This window comes from Sinocyclocheilus anshuiensis, unplaced genomic scaffold (assembly GCF_001515605.1).
Source record: "Sinocyclocheilus anshuiensis isolate Anshui unplaced genomic scaffold, SAMN03320099.WGS_v1.1 scaffold542, whole genome shotgun sequence".
Lineage (NCBI taxonomy): Eukaryota > Metazoa > Chordata > Actinopteri > Cypriniformes > Cyprinidae > Sinocyclocheilus > Sinocyclocheilus anshuiensis.
In genome coordinates this window covers 1,813,975-1,833,007 of record NW_015547685.1, presented here as the reverse complement: position 1 = coordinate 1,833,007, position 19,033 = coordinate 1,813,975, and the positions used below count along the sequence as shown (strand labels likewise).

The 19,033-nt window shown below is 38.8% G+C and overlaps 1 protein-coding gene across 1 annotated transcript in view; it reads right to left on the bottom strand.

Moving 5' to 3' along the window:
• Window positions 1–699: 699 nt before the first annotated feature.
• The window catches only part of LOC107703262 (SET-binding protein-like), a 71,472-nt gene continuing 53,138 nt past the window's right edge, over window positions 700–19,033 (bottom strand). The window contains exons 3-4 of the mRNA XM_016505819.1: window positions 7,982–10,289; window positions 700–4,335 (exon numbers count right to left, since the gene is read on the bottom strand). Of these exons, the coding sequence (XP_016361305.1) occupies window positions 3,827–4,335; window positions 7,982–10,289 (2,817 nt within the window). The 3' untranslated portion in view covers window positions 700–3,826. The remainder of the gene's footprint in view (window positions 4,336–7,981; window positions 10,290–19,033) is intronic.

Below are 19,033 nucleotides of genomic sequence, written 5' to 3'. Positions count from 1 at the left end.
AAACATAATGGTGGCTGTCATAAAATCTTGATGGATTTATTCAAACATAAATTAAACATTGAAGAACAGTAACATTTATAATGAATATGTTATATGGTGCATATAGCAAAATGCCCCTCTCTACAGTTTATTTTTCTAGCTGACTAATGAGTTTATGGTCACCGAATATGTTTTTCTGAGGTAAATGTGACGTTACGTGACATTGTTTACAAGCCATTATTGATGCCTTTGCGTGGTTGAAACACTGACTGAGCGATTACATGAGACAAGATACGGCTTGTAAAGTTGTACTCTTTCTTTAAACTTACCTTCGGATGTTTAATCATGTTTATTTTGTGCTGAAACTGTTGAATTAAGGCGCTACAGCGATCTGTCACTCCACATTAAACAGCGCCAAAACGGCATTTATTGTTTGAATACGGTAATACAATGGACAGAATTTTAAATCTCAGACTTTGTTTCATATTATAAGCACCAAAGCACAATGCTTATCACGATATATTGGATGGGACGTTCTGTCCCCTTCAATGTTCCGTCCATTAACTGAAAACAGGCTAGAATAATCGATTCTTGGGATTTAAGAATCTATATCGTTCCGTAAAAATGAGAATCAATTAATATCGAGATATCGATATTTTTTTACCCAGCCGTAATGTCAACAACTATGCAAAAAAGGCAAAGAAACTGAAGTGAGCTCTCGATAAATTCATTTATTTTTTTATTTTTTTTGCACAATGAATGACATGAACAAGATCAACTGTATTTTAAGTGCTCAATACTGCTCACCGGAGATGGCTGCACAAAATGAGCTTTACAGTAAGAAAAAGAAGAAATAAAAAAATTAAACTACAAGATCATGAACGGCAAACATGACCAAACACATGCAAGCTTATATGTATGTACATATGTACAGGCTAGTACTTGTATTTATAAACATGTCTGTATACACAGTTACACAAAAAATGAATGTGTATACATACATTCTATGTACAATGCATATGTTTGTGTATATCAGTATTTATTCTTTTCTATATACGTCCATTATTTGCTATTTTAAATATCCATACAATGTACAAAATGCTTTATGAATTTAAAATCCATTACAAAAAAACATATCAAACAATGTATAAGATCTTATTCAAATCGAAATTCAATACTGCTTGACTTCTTCAAAATTTGTATGCATACAATCAAATAGAGCATGCAGATACAGAAATCAAAATTGTCATAACACCATATGCATGAATTTAGACAGCGATAAGAGCTTCTGTTGTGTCCTCGTTCGGAATATTACTTTCGATTAACACTTCACTTGCATTATAACTTCATTAATAGCGATACAAACTAAAATACGACACTACATTTGAGTGGATGACATTCTCTCGGTGACCTCGGTAATATTTACTCTACACAAAGTCGCTATTGTCGTTTAGGAGCAGGAACATAAAAAAATACACTTAACTTCACAAGGCACCACTTATCAGCTGGTGGAGAAAATATATCTGGCATTTAAACAACCATAGAAGCCGAGCAAATTTGAGCTGCCGGGCCTTGTTACCAAAGCCATGTTTGACTAACCTACTATTATAATCATGTTTCAGAAAACTGCTACGGTGTACATTTTGTGTTAAAACATAGCTTTTCGGTGCTTAAAGCACTAATAAAAGGTCAACATTTTTGGCAAATGTTCGCAGGTGTTTAGCGGAACCAGCGCAAATGGATGCATCCTACAAAAGGTCCAGTACAACTGGCTGAGGCAAATAGCTGCCGGCATATATTATTTTTATTTAGCTTTAATGCACTGCAAATTATCACAAGGACAGAATGGCTCATGGCATGTTCAGCAACTATGTGTGTCCTACTTTGGACAACTGTGAGTGCAACATATTGACATGACTCTTAGGCATGATTCACAGCAACCTACAGATGGTAGACTATTTACAGGGGACAACTTGTTGAATTGAAGATTTGATTAAGGCTGCACTGCTTAGAGGCTGATTTTCCTCCCTTACACAATGACTAGAATTGCAAAAGAAATGATAGTCAGATTTAGCACTATTAATTTGAACGGTTCAGATTTCAAATTTCAGTAAGACCACTTCATTTAACAGAAAGCTTACAAAAGAGTCGATGCTAAAGAGTTATGCGTCAGTGGATTCACAGCAATAACCTGATGCATAGTAAATAAGCATGTATTCATGTTAACAACCCTGCGTGGGTTTGGTTAGAGAGATATTTTGAGTGTCTTCAGGTGTACTAGATGTGCTGTCTGATCACTGAACTGTATATTTATGCATATAAATATATGTATATAGTCAAAATGAAGCCTATATTATACTGTAGCGAGACCTGTGAAGGTGTACCGAGATGATGAACACATTACAACCAGGGCAGCAAACTATTATGTACATTTTAGACTGATATCTTGCCATTGTGTGTTCCAGTACCTGAACATGTTATGGATTTATAGACAAACATAAGGCACATATATGGATAAACCAAGAAATCATTAACAAATGGAAAGCTATTCAAATTAGGACCACATTCAAATCTATCCTGATTCCAAATCGCTTATATCAGTGTAACTCGAGTCTAAAACAGGACATGTATTTGATTAGTTTGTGATGTCCTATGTTCAGGACGATCACCTAAATATTCTTCAGTGTACATTCTGGTTTATTTTTCCAAACGACTAATCGACAAATAAGCACACCACCACACCATTCATAGTAATATACACAAGCGGTTAAACTGAAACCGATCTATCCTATGATACACGACTACACTGAAACTTTGGTCATGTGGATATGTAATACTGACAGGTATATAGACATACTATTATTGTTTAGTTAACAAGAGCAGGCACATTCTCAAAGAGACTCTGGAGAAGGCGACTCGAATAATGAAAATATCATCCAGATGCTGACTATTATTTAAAGCGAAAAACCAACTGTGACACTGTACAACTTCAGCCCACTCAAACGTGTTCTACAAAAAAGAAAGAAAAGAAATAAGTGCTTTGTTGGTTTTAAATGCAACCGTAGCATTTTTCATTGAGCCTGTTGTGAACTACTGGCATGTGTTTTGATGTCCTGTGTCATCAACAAGCCTTCGATCTGCAGTGATTCCACTTCGTTAAGATTACACGACTAAATACGTTTAGTTTTTCCATTTGAACAAGCTTTCTACTTCTATTTGGTTAAAAACAGAACAAAAAAAAAAACATTTAAAACTTTATATGGTTTTTGATTTGATATGCTGACAGTATAGGTAGATCTAAAATACTTTGAATTTGAAATATTAGTAGAATATGTTGCTATGTACAGTGAAATGATAGCCATCAAAACATCACTGAAAAGGGTTTCATCCAAAAGTATTGCCATTAGTTCATGCCTGAAACACACCTGAGCGCAGGCAAACCTGTGTTAGCAGTGAGTTACCGGTGACCTGCTGTTTGAAATCAACCTTTGCCAGAAGATCTGTGCTTTGTGCTTGAGTGAAACGAAAAACGAGAAAGAAAAAAAGTGCACAGTACTGTCATTGAAGTCCATTTACATGTGCTGGTAGATTATGGCTACAGCCATAGTATCAACATCCTCATGGTTATGGGCTTTGGGAGAGTAAAAGTTCAGTTTGTCTCCTTGAGACCAATAAAAAAGTATGCGACAGAATCGTACAAACCGAAAGCGGAGCTTTTTAGACCACAACCATGATCCAAATTCTCAGCGAATGCCCATCAAAATGTGTCAGTAGAATAAAAAAAAAAAAAAAAACGATACAAAGACCCAAGCACAAGGCTAACTCGCAGTGCACTGTCATGACTTCTCTAATGTGAGGTGAGAGTAGCTTCTTCTCTCTTGTTCCCTCTTCCTTTGCGGTTTGGGCGCTCGATTTGGAGCTCGGGCTGAACTTTGTGCCAGTGCTTGCATCCTTGCGTGGACAGCGTGTTGGTTTGGGATCTGGCCATGTGTACCACTGACTCAATGGCATCTGTGATGGAGTCGTGATTGGAGAACTCAAGCTGAGCAGGAACCAGACCAGTGTGAAGGTTCTTCTTCCCAGGAAGATCCACACACTTCTCTAGAACTGGCATCTGACCCAGCAATCCCTCCTCGAGAGAAAGCGGCTGCTTCCTCGGCCTCCCTCTGCGTCTCTTCACCATGTTATTCCCTGTCTTGGCTTGCCTCTGAAGCCTCTTGACTTTCAGAATCTTGTTGACGTGATCCAGGTTCTTCTTGGTGGTGAGGATCTTAGAGAAGGCACACATTTTTTGCACGTCACACTGGATCTCCTCCACTTCTTTGCGCTTGTGCCTCCTCTTGTAGGAACTGGGGTCTGGCAAGGAATGGACAAAAGAAATCAATGAGAAAGACAAGCTAACGCTTATTCAGAACCAGTTCTGTTTTGAAAAACAATATTAGAGCTGAATGACTGAAAGTTTGGTTTCATTAATGGTTTTTGCTTCTGGAACAACAAAATAAAATACTCAAGTTTCCTGCATTTCTTATTCAATGACACAGCAACATTGCTAATACTGCACAAAATATACAGCACAGTTGTGACTCCCAAATAAATGGCTCTAATGAATGACTATTTAAAGAATCAAACACATACAGCTTTTACAACTACCTGTTAGATTTTAATCTGTAATTGGTTGTTCATTTGACAGTGTGTCGTTATAGATACATCATTTTGTATGTTTTTGTCAGTATGTGTGTAGTATTCTTCAATATGTAGTTAAGGACAGTTACTGGACTTCATTAATACCGCCTGTCTTTTAAAAAGTAATTTAAAAATCCATTAAAAGTCCTTTTGCAAGAACCTTTTTTAAAAATAATTTATTATTACAATTATCTCATCATTTGGCAACAGAATTGCATTTCTTTGTTCCAAATATTTAGTCCCTAAAAGTACTAAAAGAATCATTAATGGAACTATTAAGGAACTGGAATCATTAAAGAGGAATCAGAACTGAAACAATGAAATTCTTTATGGTTCCCATCTCTAACTAAAATGAGACACTGATTGTGAAAAATGTGCTAAGCCAGCCTGGTAAACATTTGGCAAGTCGTTTGTTATAATATAATTGATTCGCACATCATCTCACTAGCTGAAGCAGTGATATTTCTAAAGTAAACTCAAGACCTCAGAGTGAGTCATGACGTATGCAGCCAGACCGAGAGAGACAAACTTTCTTCTGTGCTTAATGATGTGACAATCCAATGTGTCAACACTCTAATTTGTATTAGCTGGTGTATAAATATTCTTGTATATACAGATCTGATAGCAATTGATACAGCCAAGCTTGTTGAGTCATGCAGTTTATCATTATCGGCTGTCAGTCTAACAGAGCGAAGCATTAATAAGCAAACACGTGAAAAATGCCCCACAAGGGGAGAAGATTGTGAAGCAACAGCTCACTTAACACTTGACATGTGGATAACTGCATCCATGCACATAATAAGGAAACATCAGGAACCTCCCACTTATCAGTCTATCAGTAAATATAGTCAGCGTTCACATTCACAATGAATAGATGCATCTGTAAATGTGAGTAATACACTATGAGGCCTCAGATACATTTGTGATTAATTTACTGCCTCTACACTTCACGTTGGAGCTTTGGAAGGAAGCCCAGATCAGAGGAAATGCTGGGTTTCTGGCAGCCTTGTTTGAAATGAGTTCAGACAGCCTAAAGCTGCCTAAAATGTGTGTTCCACATCTAAGATCTCTCCTGCACGCCTTTCATATCTCTGGAGAGGTCTCTTTTTCTCTTTTCTTGTTGATTGCCACTCCATCTGGTAGGTTTCCATGAAAACAAACAAGAGCTGTAATTGTGGAAGATGTTTGAGATCTATGCATTTCCAGGTTTCTCTTAAGACTGTCTTAAGAGTGCACCTGTAAAAACCCAAAAACAGGATATGCTCCATAATAATTCAAAATCCATCCTCAAATATCTCATTTAGCATTTAAGTGCATTGTTAAATCAAATAGCAACCACACTTCCTAAACAATGCATTTCTATATTGATCAATTTTAATAATATAATTTAATTGAAGCTTACCAGGGCTATTTTGGATGCAAGCTAAAAAAAATGTAAAAAAAAGTGCATGGGTCACTATAACCAGCTGTGCATGGGCTCCTTCAGCCCATTTGGTTTCAATAAAGTAAAATGTGTGCCTGACTAAACATGAGCCCTTCCCTCTCTGGCCTCAGTTTATCACTGGGAAACTTGCAGAGTCTTCCCAAGTACCAACAAATCATTGGACAGAGACATTCATTTTCAAAGGGAGTGTGACAACTCATTTATTCCCTGAAACCTCTACCTGCATCCTGTGCACAATGTTTTCATTAGAGGCAGCAATTTATGGACTTGCCTTGCCACTGTCCCCACAGCTCCGCTCTACACAGTAGTGGAGGCCTACTTCCTGTTGCCATGGCAACCGAATTCCACAGTTCAAAGGTAAGCGATTTACAAAAAAAATACAGGGGTGTAAGATCACATTTTTTTGTTCCTGCAAATTCTCTAGTCGACTGTCAAGGCAAGCTACTAATTTAATACACACAATCCTTGTTAAGCAAATGTGGGTGCAGACCTGATTGAAAACTCATCATCCACTGGCATTAGTAATGATTTTAATAGGGGTTTTCTTGCTTGCTGGAGTCTAAGTGCAGTGTAAAGAAAGATGAAACGCTATACCGGTACGATCAAAGGCAAATCCTTTGTGTAATTCCTGTGCTAGCAAATGAGTGGCATTAAGTTTTACATTAAAGCCTGCCTTACATAAAGAGGGTTTAGAGAGTTGATCTGTACATTGAGAGCCCCGTCAGAATTTCAATCCATACCATATGTGCTCACTGATGTATGAATTACTTTCAAGAGCCTGTCAAAGGGTGATATTTCTAATGAAGACATTTATTTAGCATTTTACATCACCTTATTCTTTGTGGAATGTACCTATGAGAACCCACACATAATTAATTGTTAAAATATCATGTAATATATTACTATCTATCTATCTATCTATCTATCTTTGATTGGGACATAGTAAAGTTAGGCAACAAGATATAATGCTTTTATGAAAAAACATCTGCTCCAAACTAGACACTCCCATCACAATGATTAATAGCCTTATTATAAAAAAAGGTGCTGTCGTCATGCCATGAATCCGTAGCAAATAGAACTAATTAACTGTAAATTAGATGTGACCTTAAATGCAAATTTGAGCATATAAAAACCCCATTTTGCTGCAATTTATTGCAGGCTAGCTATAATGCCACTGGCAAAAAATGTGACTGCCATAAAAAAACAGTTCTGTCAAAACTTGCTTATCTAAATCTGTTCTTTGAAATCAACACAGATGTAGACTTAGGTGGGATTTCATATTTCTCTGTTTAAGTACAACAAACTAGCTCTTTGAAGCATTGAGTTAATTCATGGAGGTGGGTGGTAGCAGGCAGAATTGTGAGTCATCCTCATAGTTCCCCTAGGGGAGTGAAAATGTAATCTAACTGTGCCTAGGGCTTGCAATTCCCCTTCAGTGGAGTAGACTGGATTCATTAAACCTCTGGCTTCTCTCCAGCTCTTTTAACAAGAGGCAAGGTTTTTTTATTGCATGTCTGTAGAATATAAATCAAAACGTGTGAATAATATATCTCTAAGAAAAAAACACTGGCAGGCAGGGGCGAAAAGGGAGGAAAGAGAAATTTGTGAATTATAGTTGTCTCCATCCATGCATTACACTTTGCTTGCCAGATGTACTGAAAACAGAATACAAAGTGTTCAGAAAGCACATTTGTTTTTCTACATTTTGTATTTAATAGCCGAACATAATTTCACTTGCATCCAACTAATCACAGCTTGGTAAACCAAATGTTCATGTTCATAATGTTAATTTATAACAAAAAATAAGCGAATCAATATCTTGTATGGATCTTGCATTTGTCTGTATGCATTTCATGGAGACATATATATTTTTACCTGCTACAGCTGTGTTGGAGCACTTGTACATCTGCTCGGCCCTCTCTTCTCTGCCTCCTTGGAAAGACACCATGCTTCCTTCTCTGTATGCTGCAAAGTCCTCCAAGCTATGCCTCCTGATGTGAACACTAGAATCATCATCCCCTAAGTGCTGCCCCTTGAATGAGTCCAGCGAATGGTCCTGGCTTGCTCGCAGGCGCTCGTGTGGTTGTCTGGTGCAGATGTTCAGGAAGTTGTTCAGTGTCTCTCCTCGAGTGCGTTTACAATGCTGAGAGTCAGATAAGGACATTGATGAGAGTGTGTCTACTTCAAAGTAGTTCCTGGAAGTTTCTGGCGAAGCATCTGTGCCTTGCTTGCCTCTTTGCTTGTCCTTCAGTTTGGACAGAGAGTTCTTCTCAAGTCTCTCATTCAAGAGGTTGAGGAAGGCAGGACTCTGGGCTCCACTGAAGAGCCCACAGAGGTTCTCCCTCTGTGGGATGTACTGATCCTCTTTATGTTTGTACTTATGTTTGTGCTTGCGTTTGTGGAGACAGACGCTTCCCAAACAGCTGCTTGAAGGGTGATGGGAGTCACTCATTCTAGATGAAGGCATCTCATGTGGCATATTCTTCGCTCGATGTCTGCTAGGAGCAGCGAGACTAGAGGACGCACCAGGGTGGAACTTTGGTGGAGGGACTGGTGGCCTCATGAATGGAGAGGCTGAAGGTCCAAGTGCATGAGATAAGTACAAGGGTGAAGGGTACTGACCGTAATAGCCCATGTTTACCATACTTGTGGCAAGAGGCGTGGATGTATAAGGCATCGCGTAGGGTGCATAGTAATTGCCACTGGGCACTGTGCAGCCAATCCCTTGAATGAAAGGCATCTTTGATACTGGCTCGTTTGACTTGGCTGGCCGACCACGCCTCCTCTTTGACTTATCAGAGCTCCTGCGAAGATAGTGCACAGGGTCGTAGGGATAGTATGGCATAGGATAGTATTGGTCAAAGTTGAGACGGAAGATGCTGGGATAGGAATTCTCATGGTAGAACTTGTAGCTGCGGTGGGAGATTCGGAACAACTGGAATTTGCTAACCAGCTCCTCGAGGTCAGCCATAAACTGCAGGTCGTCCCGGTTCTGGATCGTCTCCACAGTAAGTAACGGCTGTTTTTTGGGCCGGCCACGTTTCTTCTTCACTGGGGTAATGACTGTCAAACTGTTTGTGTTTGTGTAGAGTGGGCTGGATGGGGTAATAGGGAAGGCAGAGGGTGGCTCTTCGATGGACAGAGATTGATTCAAGTCTTTATGAGGAGAGGAGTTCTGGGACTTTAAATAAGACCACCTGTCCTTGACCTTTGATTGCCGACCCTCTGTTTGCTTGTCGGCATCAATCACTGATCTTTGTCTCCCAGCTGGTGTTTTCCTCGGTCTATTCTGAAACATCTCAACATCATCAGTCACTGTCTCAGCACTGTCTTCCTCAATCTCCTGTAACTTTACACCAAATTGTTTTGGTGCACTGAATTCTATTTTCTTTGTAATTTTAGGTTTTGTGCTCCCTTGGTCAGTTTTATCAGTCTTCTCAGCTTGCTGTGTGGTTTGTGCATCAGATAACAAGTTGTTATCGTCACCTACTTTTCTGTTTCTTCGCTTTTTACTCCTAGATTCATCTGCATGATGAGTGCCACAGCTTGATGTTGTCTTACTCTCATCATCCGGCCTACTGCTCGACTTCTCAGGCTCCTCTGTCTCAAATTCACTTTTATCAGTGTTGTATGGTTGTTTCTCCTTAGCATTATCTTGGTTTTCAGTATCTCTGTCCATCTTTTTGGCCCACTGAAGGCCTAAATTATGCGTGGTCAAGGCCTTCATTGGGTCTTTCCTTCCATATTTACGTTTGATGTTCCCAAAAATTTGCTCAGTGACTTCCTGCAAACCTCTGTCTTTACTAAAAGAGAACAGACTTGAGTCAGCTGGGGGACTCATTACTGTATCAACTGGAGATGATGCTAGTGAGTCAGTGCTTGGGGAAGACATGGCAGAAGCAAAGAGACTTCCAGATGAACTGTCTATGACCTTTTTAACTTGCGATTTTGAGAATGGGGTGTTGGGCTCTGACAAAGGGCTCTTGTTGGTGCACACTGATTCTCTTTTTGATTCTGGTTCTGTCCTATGCTGTTCTTGGGACACTGCTTTTTTAACAGTATCCAACGGCTTTGTCCAGTCAAGGTGGTGAATGTCACTGCTTTTAGACTCATGCTTTGGTTTTGCTTTATCCATCATCACGTTGTCCGTTTTACCCATAAGTTTATAAGGCCTCTTGTAGGTCTGAAAATGAAAGACAAAATAAATAATTTAGAAAACGAACCAACATTATGTCCAGCTCATACTAAGAAACATTTGAAGAGTAAATCTACACATGCTCATCATATTCTTACACTAGGTAACTTGACAGAGAAACATTCACACCCCATATAAAAAACTATAACTAGGAACCTACATGTTGTTACTGATAACAAACTACTTTTTAGCTGCCAAGTTCTCAGCTTGTGGGCCACACCTACTGAAAGCTTATAATACTGTGCACCATTGTGCAAGCCTTTGAGACTTGTGGTTTGGTCTGTTAGAAATAACGTATTGCAAGATCAGCACTTGATACTAGGATATGTTCTGTAAAGCCATCCTGTTTTCAAAGCCAACAGCTACAGGCGGTAATGAAGTTTAACCACAGTTTTGTTTTTTAGCAGGTCAACTTCCATTTTAGAGCTCTGCAGCTGAGGCTAAGACAGTCTATGCTGCGGTTTCAGATTAGTTTACATCTGGGGTCCCAGTGTTTTCAACAGGCTCACAACAGGAAAGAGACCAAAAAGACCAAATTCAAAATGTACCTTTAGAAAATACTACATGTACCTATTTATGTTACTGCATTAAATAGAAGAGGAAAAATCTGCTGAGAACCACCGTAAAAAGAGTATTTAAATGTTTAAAGAAAGTTGTAGGAATAAGTTGTTACTTTGGCACTCACACATTTGATTACATCAGTAGAAGATAATTTAGTCTCCTGGAGTTTGGTTTGTTTGGGTCAGAGCATAGCGAATGAAAGGATTTCTTACATAAACCAAAGAAATGCATGGAAAGACAAATGTGGGAAAATAGTTTAGAAGAGTTTATGTAAGTGCCCTTGAAAGATGACATCCTGGAGTGATGAAAGATCTGTCTCCAAACAACAGTGAAAGTGAGATGAACTGAGCTGAACTATATACCACAGAGAGAAAGCACATTAGACTCAAAAATTATAAAAATTTTAGTCACTTTAGGTGCGATTAAACTAATGACTTAACTAATTTTTAAAAATCTTGTAATCAAAGCCAAATAGATTTTTTACATTTTGAAGAAAATGTGAGGTACTTCTCATTGTGTCAACTTGCCACCATGGTGCATGGGTGTTGTGGGTCATTTTCAGGACAGCGGTAAGCAGTTTCTAAGGTGTTCTGATGTGTCAATGCATGTTACCTAGTGCATATGCTCTGACCTACTGGGCCTGGCAAAGGGAGCTCAGAACTGGCTTGTAACATTTCCAAATCCTGTTTCTCTCTCATCACCCCCTAATTTCACTGTTCTCCACTGTTTTATGAATAATAGTGCCAAAAATGCAACAACAAAAAAACACACACACAACAAAGATGTATCTGGCAGAAGGAGAACTTTAGTTTTGTCTTTTTAATGTATTGCTCTTAAAACCAATTCGAGAACCACACGAGCTATCTTTGACAGGTTAAATGACCACAGACAATTATGCAGTCCATTGGCAAACCTTATAATGGCGACCTGCCAACCTCTCACACTATTTGGAAGCACTTTTTTGTTCCTCCTCTAATCAGCCAAGAGGAATGCATCACTTAACTTCTCACCAGCTCTTGAACGAGCCAGGCAGGCAAGACTTTTATCTGCCATGCACAGCCCTCACCTAAGATATCCCAGCATGCTTTGGGAAGACTTGCATGTGTGCGTGTTTCAGGAGTCACCCCTCAGCCTAATCCTCTCCGATATCACTCAATCAGTAGTTTTTAATTAAAGGGAAGCAGACATTAATGAGGGATCGCTCCTCTGCCAGCCTTGTCCTTTTTATTTCCCCCATCTGTGAGAAACTGCATCACCTTTCAGATTCCTAATCCTGTAATCCTATGAGGAATTTGCGGTCTCCCCCGGCCCACAGGATACAGTCTCCGCTGTTGAATGACAAGTCTCCTGGCTGCCCTTTAATTTGCCTAAATGGCATTATACCCCCCCATCTCCAAAACAATATCTGGGGGATATGGTGTAACCTCGGCATTGAGGATGTCAAAGCTTTTCTACAAACTCACTGAGAAACTCAATATCCGTCTAAGAGAGCGACAAGAAAGAGCTTTCTTAAAACCAGGAACTGTCATCTTTATCATTTGCCTGTCATATTCCATTGCTTTCACCAGGATAACTTCTAATTTGTAATCTGACATGAATGAGACATGTAAATAGAGTTCCTTTTTTAAATAACAAGTGTCAAACATACAATTCAAATGAATTACAATCAGAAGAAGAGAGGAATGAAGCTGGAGACAGTGCGCAGCAGTTTTACGTTACAAATATGCCATTGCTTGGTGTAAATACACCACAGCATATTGTGTCAATGTGTTGATGGTGAGTCCCTCACCAAATAATAAAAATCTCTGCAGTCATAAATGACTTATGAGCCCTCTGATGAGCACTTCCTATCTGTTGTAAACAGAGCAGCAGTTCTGGCAGGGCCACTGGGCAGTCTGGCGCAGTAGGCATCAAATCCTGGCGGACACCATTGCACTCAAAGCCCAGAACTGCAGGAGACGAGTCAGTCTCAGACCAGATAAACAGACAGGGAGAAGGCAGCCGAGATTACAGAGTCCCTTGCATGATAATAAGTTAGGTTTGGCATCCTCACAGTGCCCTTGATACCCCCGTTTTCCCCTTCCATTTTTTTGCTAGCTCTTGTTGTTCTCTTCATTTTTCCCCCTCCATCACCGCCATGGTAATTGGCCAGCCAAAACCTCATTGGCCTCTTGTGTGTTTGGTAACCATGGGATACTGGGAGTCAGAGCCACCGAAAATAGACAGAAACGCAGTAGGCCAAACATGCAACTTTGCCCGACTGATACCCGGCCAAACCCATTCTACCCTCCACTAAATCCTGCCTGTCCTGGTGCAAGAGCTCACTGTATGCCTTTCAGACTGACAGATGAGCAGTCCACGAGTCTGATGCTGGATCAACACAGCTTGGCGTGACTCTGGAAGTTCAGACACTTCCAAACGTTGACAAACGATGCAATAACACTCAAAACAGCTTGTAGAAGCAGAGCTGCTACACAAATTGCAACCAGCACAGCACAAATGCAATACTGTGAGGGGTCATTTCTTTCGTTCATGTCATCCCTGCAATCCCACAAGCTTTTATAGTTCGATTAACATGACAGCAGGTCAGCTTTGTTTTCTGACCAAATGGCAGTGCGCTAGCCACAGGGCTAATTGGTCAAATTACAGCCTTTGTAACAGGTCTCAGTAACACTTTCTGAATTGGTTAGTGAAAGCCAGCTCTGACTTGTTAGAAGGCCCTCATGCCGCGGTGGCCTTGGGTAATGTGACACCCGGATGAGGACAACACACACCTGGATAGAGTGTCAATCACCTGATCTGGAAAATCTAGCTCTAGTTACAGGACTTAAGGCAACTTTTAATCCATCCTAGGACAGGCAAAATGTCCACTAGTTTGACAGTTCAATCAAGTAGGAAAGTCAATAGAGTGGAACTGTCTGATAATCCTAGATTCTGAAACCATGTATTTAACTGCTTGTCACAAATCTAAAAGATTTAATAATGTTATCAAGAGTGTTTTAAGTGCTTCATAAAAGACTCATAATTGTAATAGAAATTTTAATTAAGTCTCATGATATATCAACAGATCAAATATCTTTATGACATAACACACTTTATACAAGCAACCTGTATAAAGTTACAGTGGCTTTTCCCTCACTGTCTCCATATGGGCACATATTGCTTCCACTTGAAGTATAATTTGCTGAGGCTTGAATTTGTTAAAGATACAGTGGGTACGGAAAGTATTCAGACCCCCTTCAATTTTTCACTCTTTGTTATATTGCAGCCATTTGCTAAAATCATTCAAGTTAATTTTTTTTCCTCATTAATGTACACACAGCACCCCATATTGACAGAAAAACACAGAATCGTTGACATTTTTGCAGATTTATTAAAAAAGAAAAACTGAAATATCACATGGTCCTAAGTATTCAGACCCTTTGCTCAGTATTTAGTAGAAGCACCCTTTTGATCTAATATTAGATCAAAAGGGTGCTTCTACTAAATACTGAGCAAAGGGTCTGAATACTTAGGACCATGTGATATTTCAGTTTTTCTTTTTTAATAAATCTGCAAAAATGTCAACAATTCTGTGCTTTTCTGTCAATATGGGGTGCTGTGTGTACATTCATGAGGAAAAAAAATCTACTTAAATGATTTTAGCAAATGGCTGCAATACAACAAAGAGTGAAAAATTGAAGGGGGTCTGAATACTTTCCGTACCCACTGTATATAATAACATGCAAATTACTGGTGCTTAGGCTAAGTGTAACATGAACATTAATGTCAAATAAATGTTAGTAACATGCAATTCATACTACTTCCATAATGATATATATGTGACCCTGGACCACAAAACCAGTCATAAGGGTCAATTTTTCAAAATGAATAAATAAATAAGCTTTCCATTGATGTATGGTTTGTTAGGATAGGGCAATATTTGGCCGAGATACAACTATTTGAAAATCTGGAATCTGAGGGTGCAAAAAAAAAAAAATATTGAGAAAATCGCCTTTAAAGTTGTCCAAATTAAGTTCTTAGCAAATGCATATTACTAAAAATGAAGTTTTAATATATTCACAGTAGGAAATTTACAAAATATCTTCATGGGACATTTACTTTACTTAATATCCTAATGATTTTTGGCATAAAAGAAAAATCAATCATTTTGACCCATACAATGTATTGTTGGCTATTGCTACAAAATATACCCCAGTGACTTAAGACCGGTTTTGTTGTCCAGGGTCACATATATTTCTGAATTAACCCTTGTGCGTCAACTTACAAAAGTTACTCTGAGGTCCTTAGAGGACACAAATGTCGATTGTCAAATAATTGTCATAAACATTTGAAGCTTGGAAGTACAGACGTACGTTTCATTAAGGTCTCATTTTAAATAAGACCCTTGTCAGATTATTGTTGAAGTAACAAAGTTTTAAAAAAGTGAAAAAAAAAAGTTATAGTTTTAATTTATGAAAACGATTTATGAGCACATTTTTTACATAAGATTTATATTTTATAAAACATGCTTGTGACGAGAGGGGCAGGGCCAATGTAACAACGTTCGTAGTCCGGGAAGAAGAAGGCGGGAACCGGCGAACATTTAAAGAAAACTTTAATAATAAAATAAATACAAAATAGCAAACAGAACCAAAACACAAAATAAATTCTAGGCCTGGCCCTCTCTCGTCCAACACTGTCGTCACTCCTCCTTTCATCCTTCCGGAGCTCCTCCGACGGTTCTCGGCCCCGCCCCTCTCGTCACAATGCTGAACTCATAAATTGCTAGAAAATCAAAGCCCTAAATCTAAATAAGTTGCGTTCCAAATTTGATGTTGATATCTCAAAAAATAAGCTTTTAATACGATTTTGTTTTTAGTTATATTTTGTTGGTGTACTCAGCAGTGGGATTTGTGATTCGCAGTACAGTGTAATTTCTCTCTCTCAAACATTACAGGTGCACAGACACACACAATTTTTTAGTACAGACATACAGTACAAACCACACTCTGACATCCATACCAACACAAGCACACAATTATAGCTGCATAATTTATCCAATTGGACCTATAATACAGCAAAAGCAGAAAACAGGAAAAAGTGAGTATTTGCTTTATAGGCCAAACCTGAGAAAATGCCACCATCTGGTAAAAAAAAAAATAGTAAAAATGTAAATTCTGAAGCCTTGCCAACAGAATGAAAGCAAGAATTCAATGAGAAAAAAAAGTGCTTTTATCCAACGTTATATACTAGAGTCTGCTAAAACAATGCCTAAACAGCCATTTGGTTATTGGCTAAAGTTGATCCATTAGCCCACAATGCCTGTGATGTCAACAGAAAAGTAGTTTGAAAGGAAGTTATTTGACTTTGAATAAAGACAATGAAGACATTTTTTCATGAATCATTCACATACAGCACAGGAACATGCATTCAAAAATAAATAGGCCACATGTGACTTTAAGGTCACACGGTATAGTTAAGATACAGTCAGGGCTATAATACATTAATTTCACTGTACATAATATTTGAAAACAAGCAAACATTAGGCTCAACTGCCGATCTACTGCTTTCTGAAAAAAATAAACTGCAGCAACTGCACCGTTTAACTCAACTTTCGACACTTCTCATTAGCAGGTGAGGAATGGTTTACGTTTAACGTTTGGTTTACGCCACCATCACTCTTTGCTAATATATCAGAATTAGCATGACAATGAGCTATTTGACAAAAGAAACAATTAGCAGCCATTTCAATTTCGCACTCTCTCAGTCTAATGCTTTCAGTGATGAATTAGATTGACTGGAGGAAAGGGTCAAACACAAACGAGCCCTTCTTTCTCATTGGCTACACTGCAGTACTCTCATATCTCTTAATTTGGCTTTTAATACTATTAGCCTCCGTAATCACCGCAACTGGCTTTAAAGTTCCAGTCACATTGTGTCTTTGTTGGTGTGGGGAATAATTAATTATGAGCAGTCCCACCAGGCCCTCTGAACTCATCCGCTCTGCTTGAACTGACTGATTAACAGGCCGTAGGCAGCAACGGCAGAGCACTCAATCTGCCGCTAACGTATAAGAGATAAAACTGCCAGCGTCGCCGGAGAGATAATAAAAGAAAGTATCCCGACCACCCTCCTCCCCGAGCGTGTCTATCGGTTGCCACGATAGCAACGATCGGTATTTTTCACTCGTCACAATATGTGCAAGTTCCTCCATCTTCAAAGAAGACCCACCTGGATGATGGCTGTTAACGGGCAAAGAACGAGAGGAAAAAATGGGCTCATTCTGAGGCCCATTATGAAACGTCAACGGATACTTAAAGCTCCTTAACAATGCATCTGGCACAAACTAAACAGAGCGCCCAGTTTGTAGCAGAGATGCCGCATGAATACGTGAATGGATAATGAAACGTTTGTGGCGGTTCAGAGGCTGAATAGAGGATAATAGAATGTAGCGGCATTCTGATGCCATCCTGCCATGTGTCAGATGCCAACAACTGAAGACGCTCCGATTCTAGAAACATCTGTGTCGTTTAATGGTTGCTTTCGAAGCCAATCCACTCTTAACAGCAGCTCAAGTGATAATAAGAAATCCATTGAGTGCTGCCTTACTGGTTTATGGACAAGGTGCGGAGAGGGGCAGAGTCACAATGACAAATAGACTCACAATACACAGACGTTTACCAATGGATTTATTAAGTAGCAGAGTGTGCTGGCTCGAAAGTCCTGACTGCTCTATTGCTCAACGTCTTCCATCGCCTGCAAAAAAATGTGCAGATTCACTGGTCCTACAGAAACTGTTAATTTTAACTTTACAGACAGAAAGGGGTTTTTAGTCCCTTCTTTAAAAAAGTGAGGCAACACGGTGAGCAGGGCATCAGTAAAATGAAGTATCCTCCACCTGCACTAATGAGAGCAGTCAGCAGGGGTCATTAGCAGGAATCATACAGCTCCGTGACTAATGTCTTTCCACAGCTGCGTTCAGTCTGCAACTCTCCTCTTCAGGGTTTATGACTAGCCTCCATATGTGGCATAAACGATGTTTGTTTACTGCTAAAGTTAAGGAATTGAGCTTCACAATAACAAGGCAAATTAATTACACCTAAGCTTTAATGCTTAATGGTTTATACATATGAAGTTTTTTTGTACATTTTTAGACCTGCTTTAGTGTGATGCATTTAATGCAAATCTGCAAAAATTTGTATATTTTTTCGTAGAAATGTGAGTGGCGCCTGTCTGTACAAAACACTGTCATGATGCTAGATGGTACAGCGTGGTTGTTAGTGTTATGCTAGGCACTTTTCATAAGTGAAAATCACATCTCTTACAAAAGTAGTGTTCAAAAATCATTTTGGGGTTGATAAGATTTTTTAAATTTTTTTATGAAAGAAGTCTCATGTTCATCAAGCCTCCATTTATTTGATCAAGTACAGTAAAAACATTAATATTGCGGAATATTATTACAATTTCAAATAACGGTTTTATATTTTAATATACTGTATAAGATGCAATTTATTCCTATGAGCTGAAGCTGAATTTTCATCAGTCATTCAGTGCACATCATCTTTCAGAAATCATTCTAATATGCTGATTTAATGCTCAAGAAACATTTCTTATCAATGTTAAAAACAGTTGTGCTGCTTATAACTGTGATACCATTTTTTTTTTGTTTTTTTGAAGAATCCTAAGTTCAAAAGAACAGCACCTATTTGGAACTGAAATCTTTTGTAAAATTATAAATGTCTGTATTTAATGCATCCTTGTTGAATAAATGTATTAACTTCCTTCAAAAATAAAAATAATCTTATTGACCCCAAACTTATGAAATAACACATCTCCTCAACAAACCACGATTCATGACAGATTATGAAGTTTAAAACTCAGGATAAGGGGTTTTAAAAACCTCCTAAACCAAAGTATGAGCTGCAGTAAGTGCACTGCAACCTTACATTTTGATGTATTTCAATATCATGCAGTTGACGCACTTTGTGGCATATAGCCAGAGGTCATTTTGTCATCACCCCAGTGCTTTCAGAAATTCAATCAGTCTCAGACTGTTTACAATAGATCACTTCACTAAATCCCCTTATCCAGATGAAGAATTCCTCCATTTGGCATTTCTAGTGTTTGTGGAATGCACCGCAGGAATGAGAGAGTGGTGCGGCGGTACAAGTATGGGGGGAGAGTGAGGA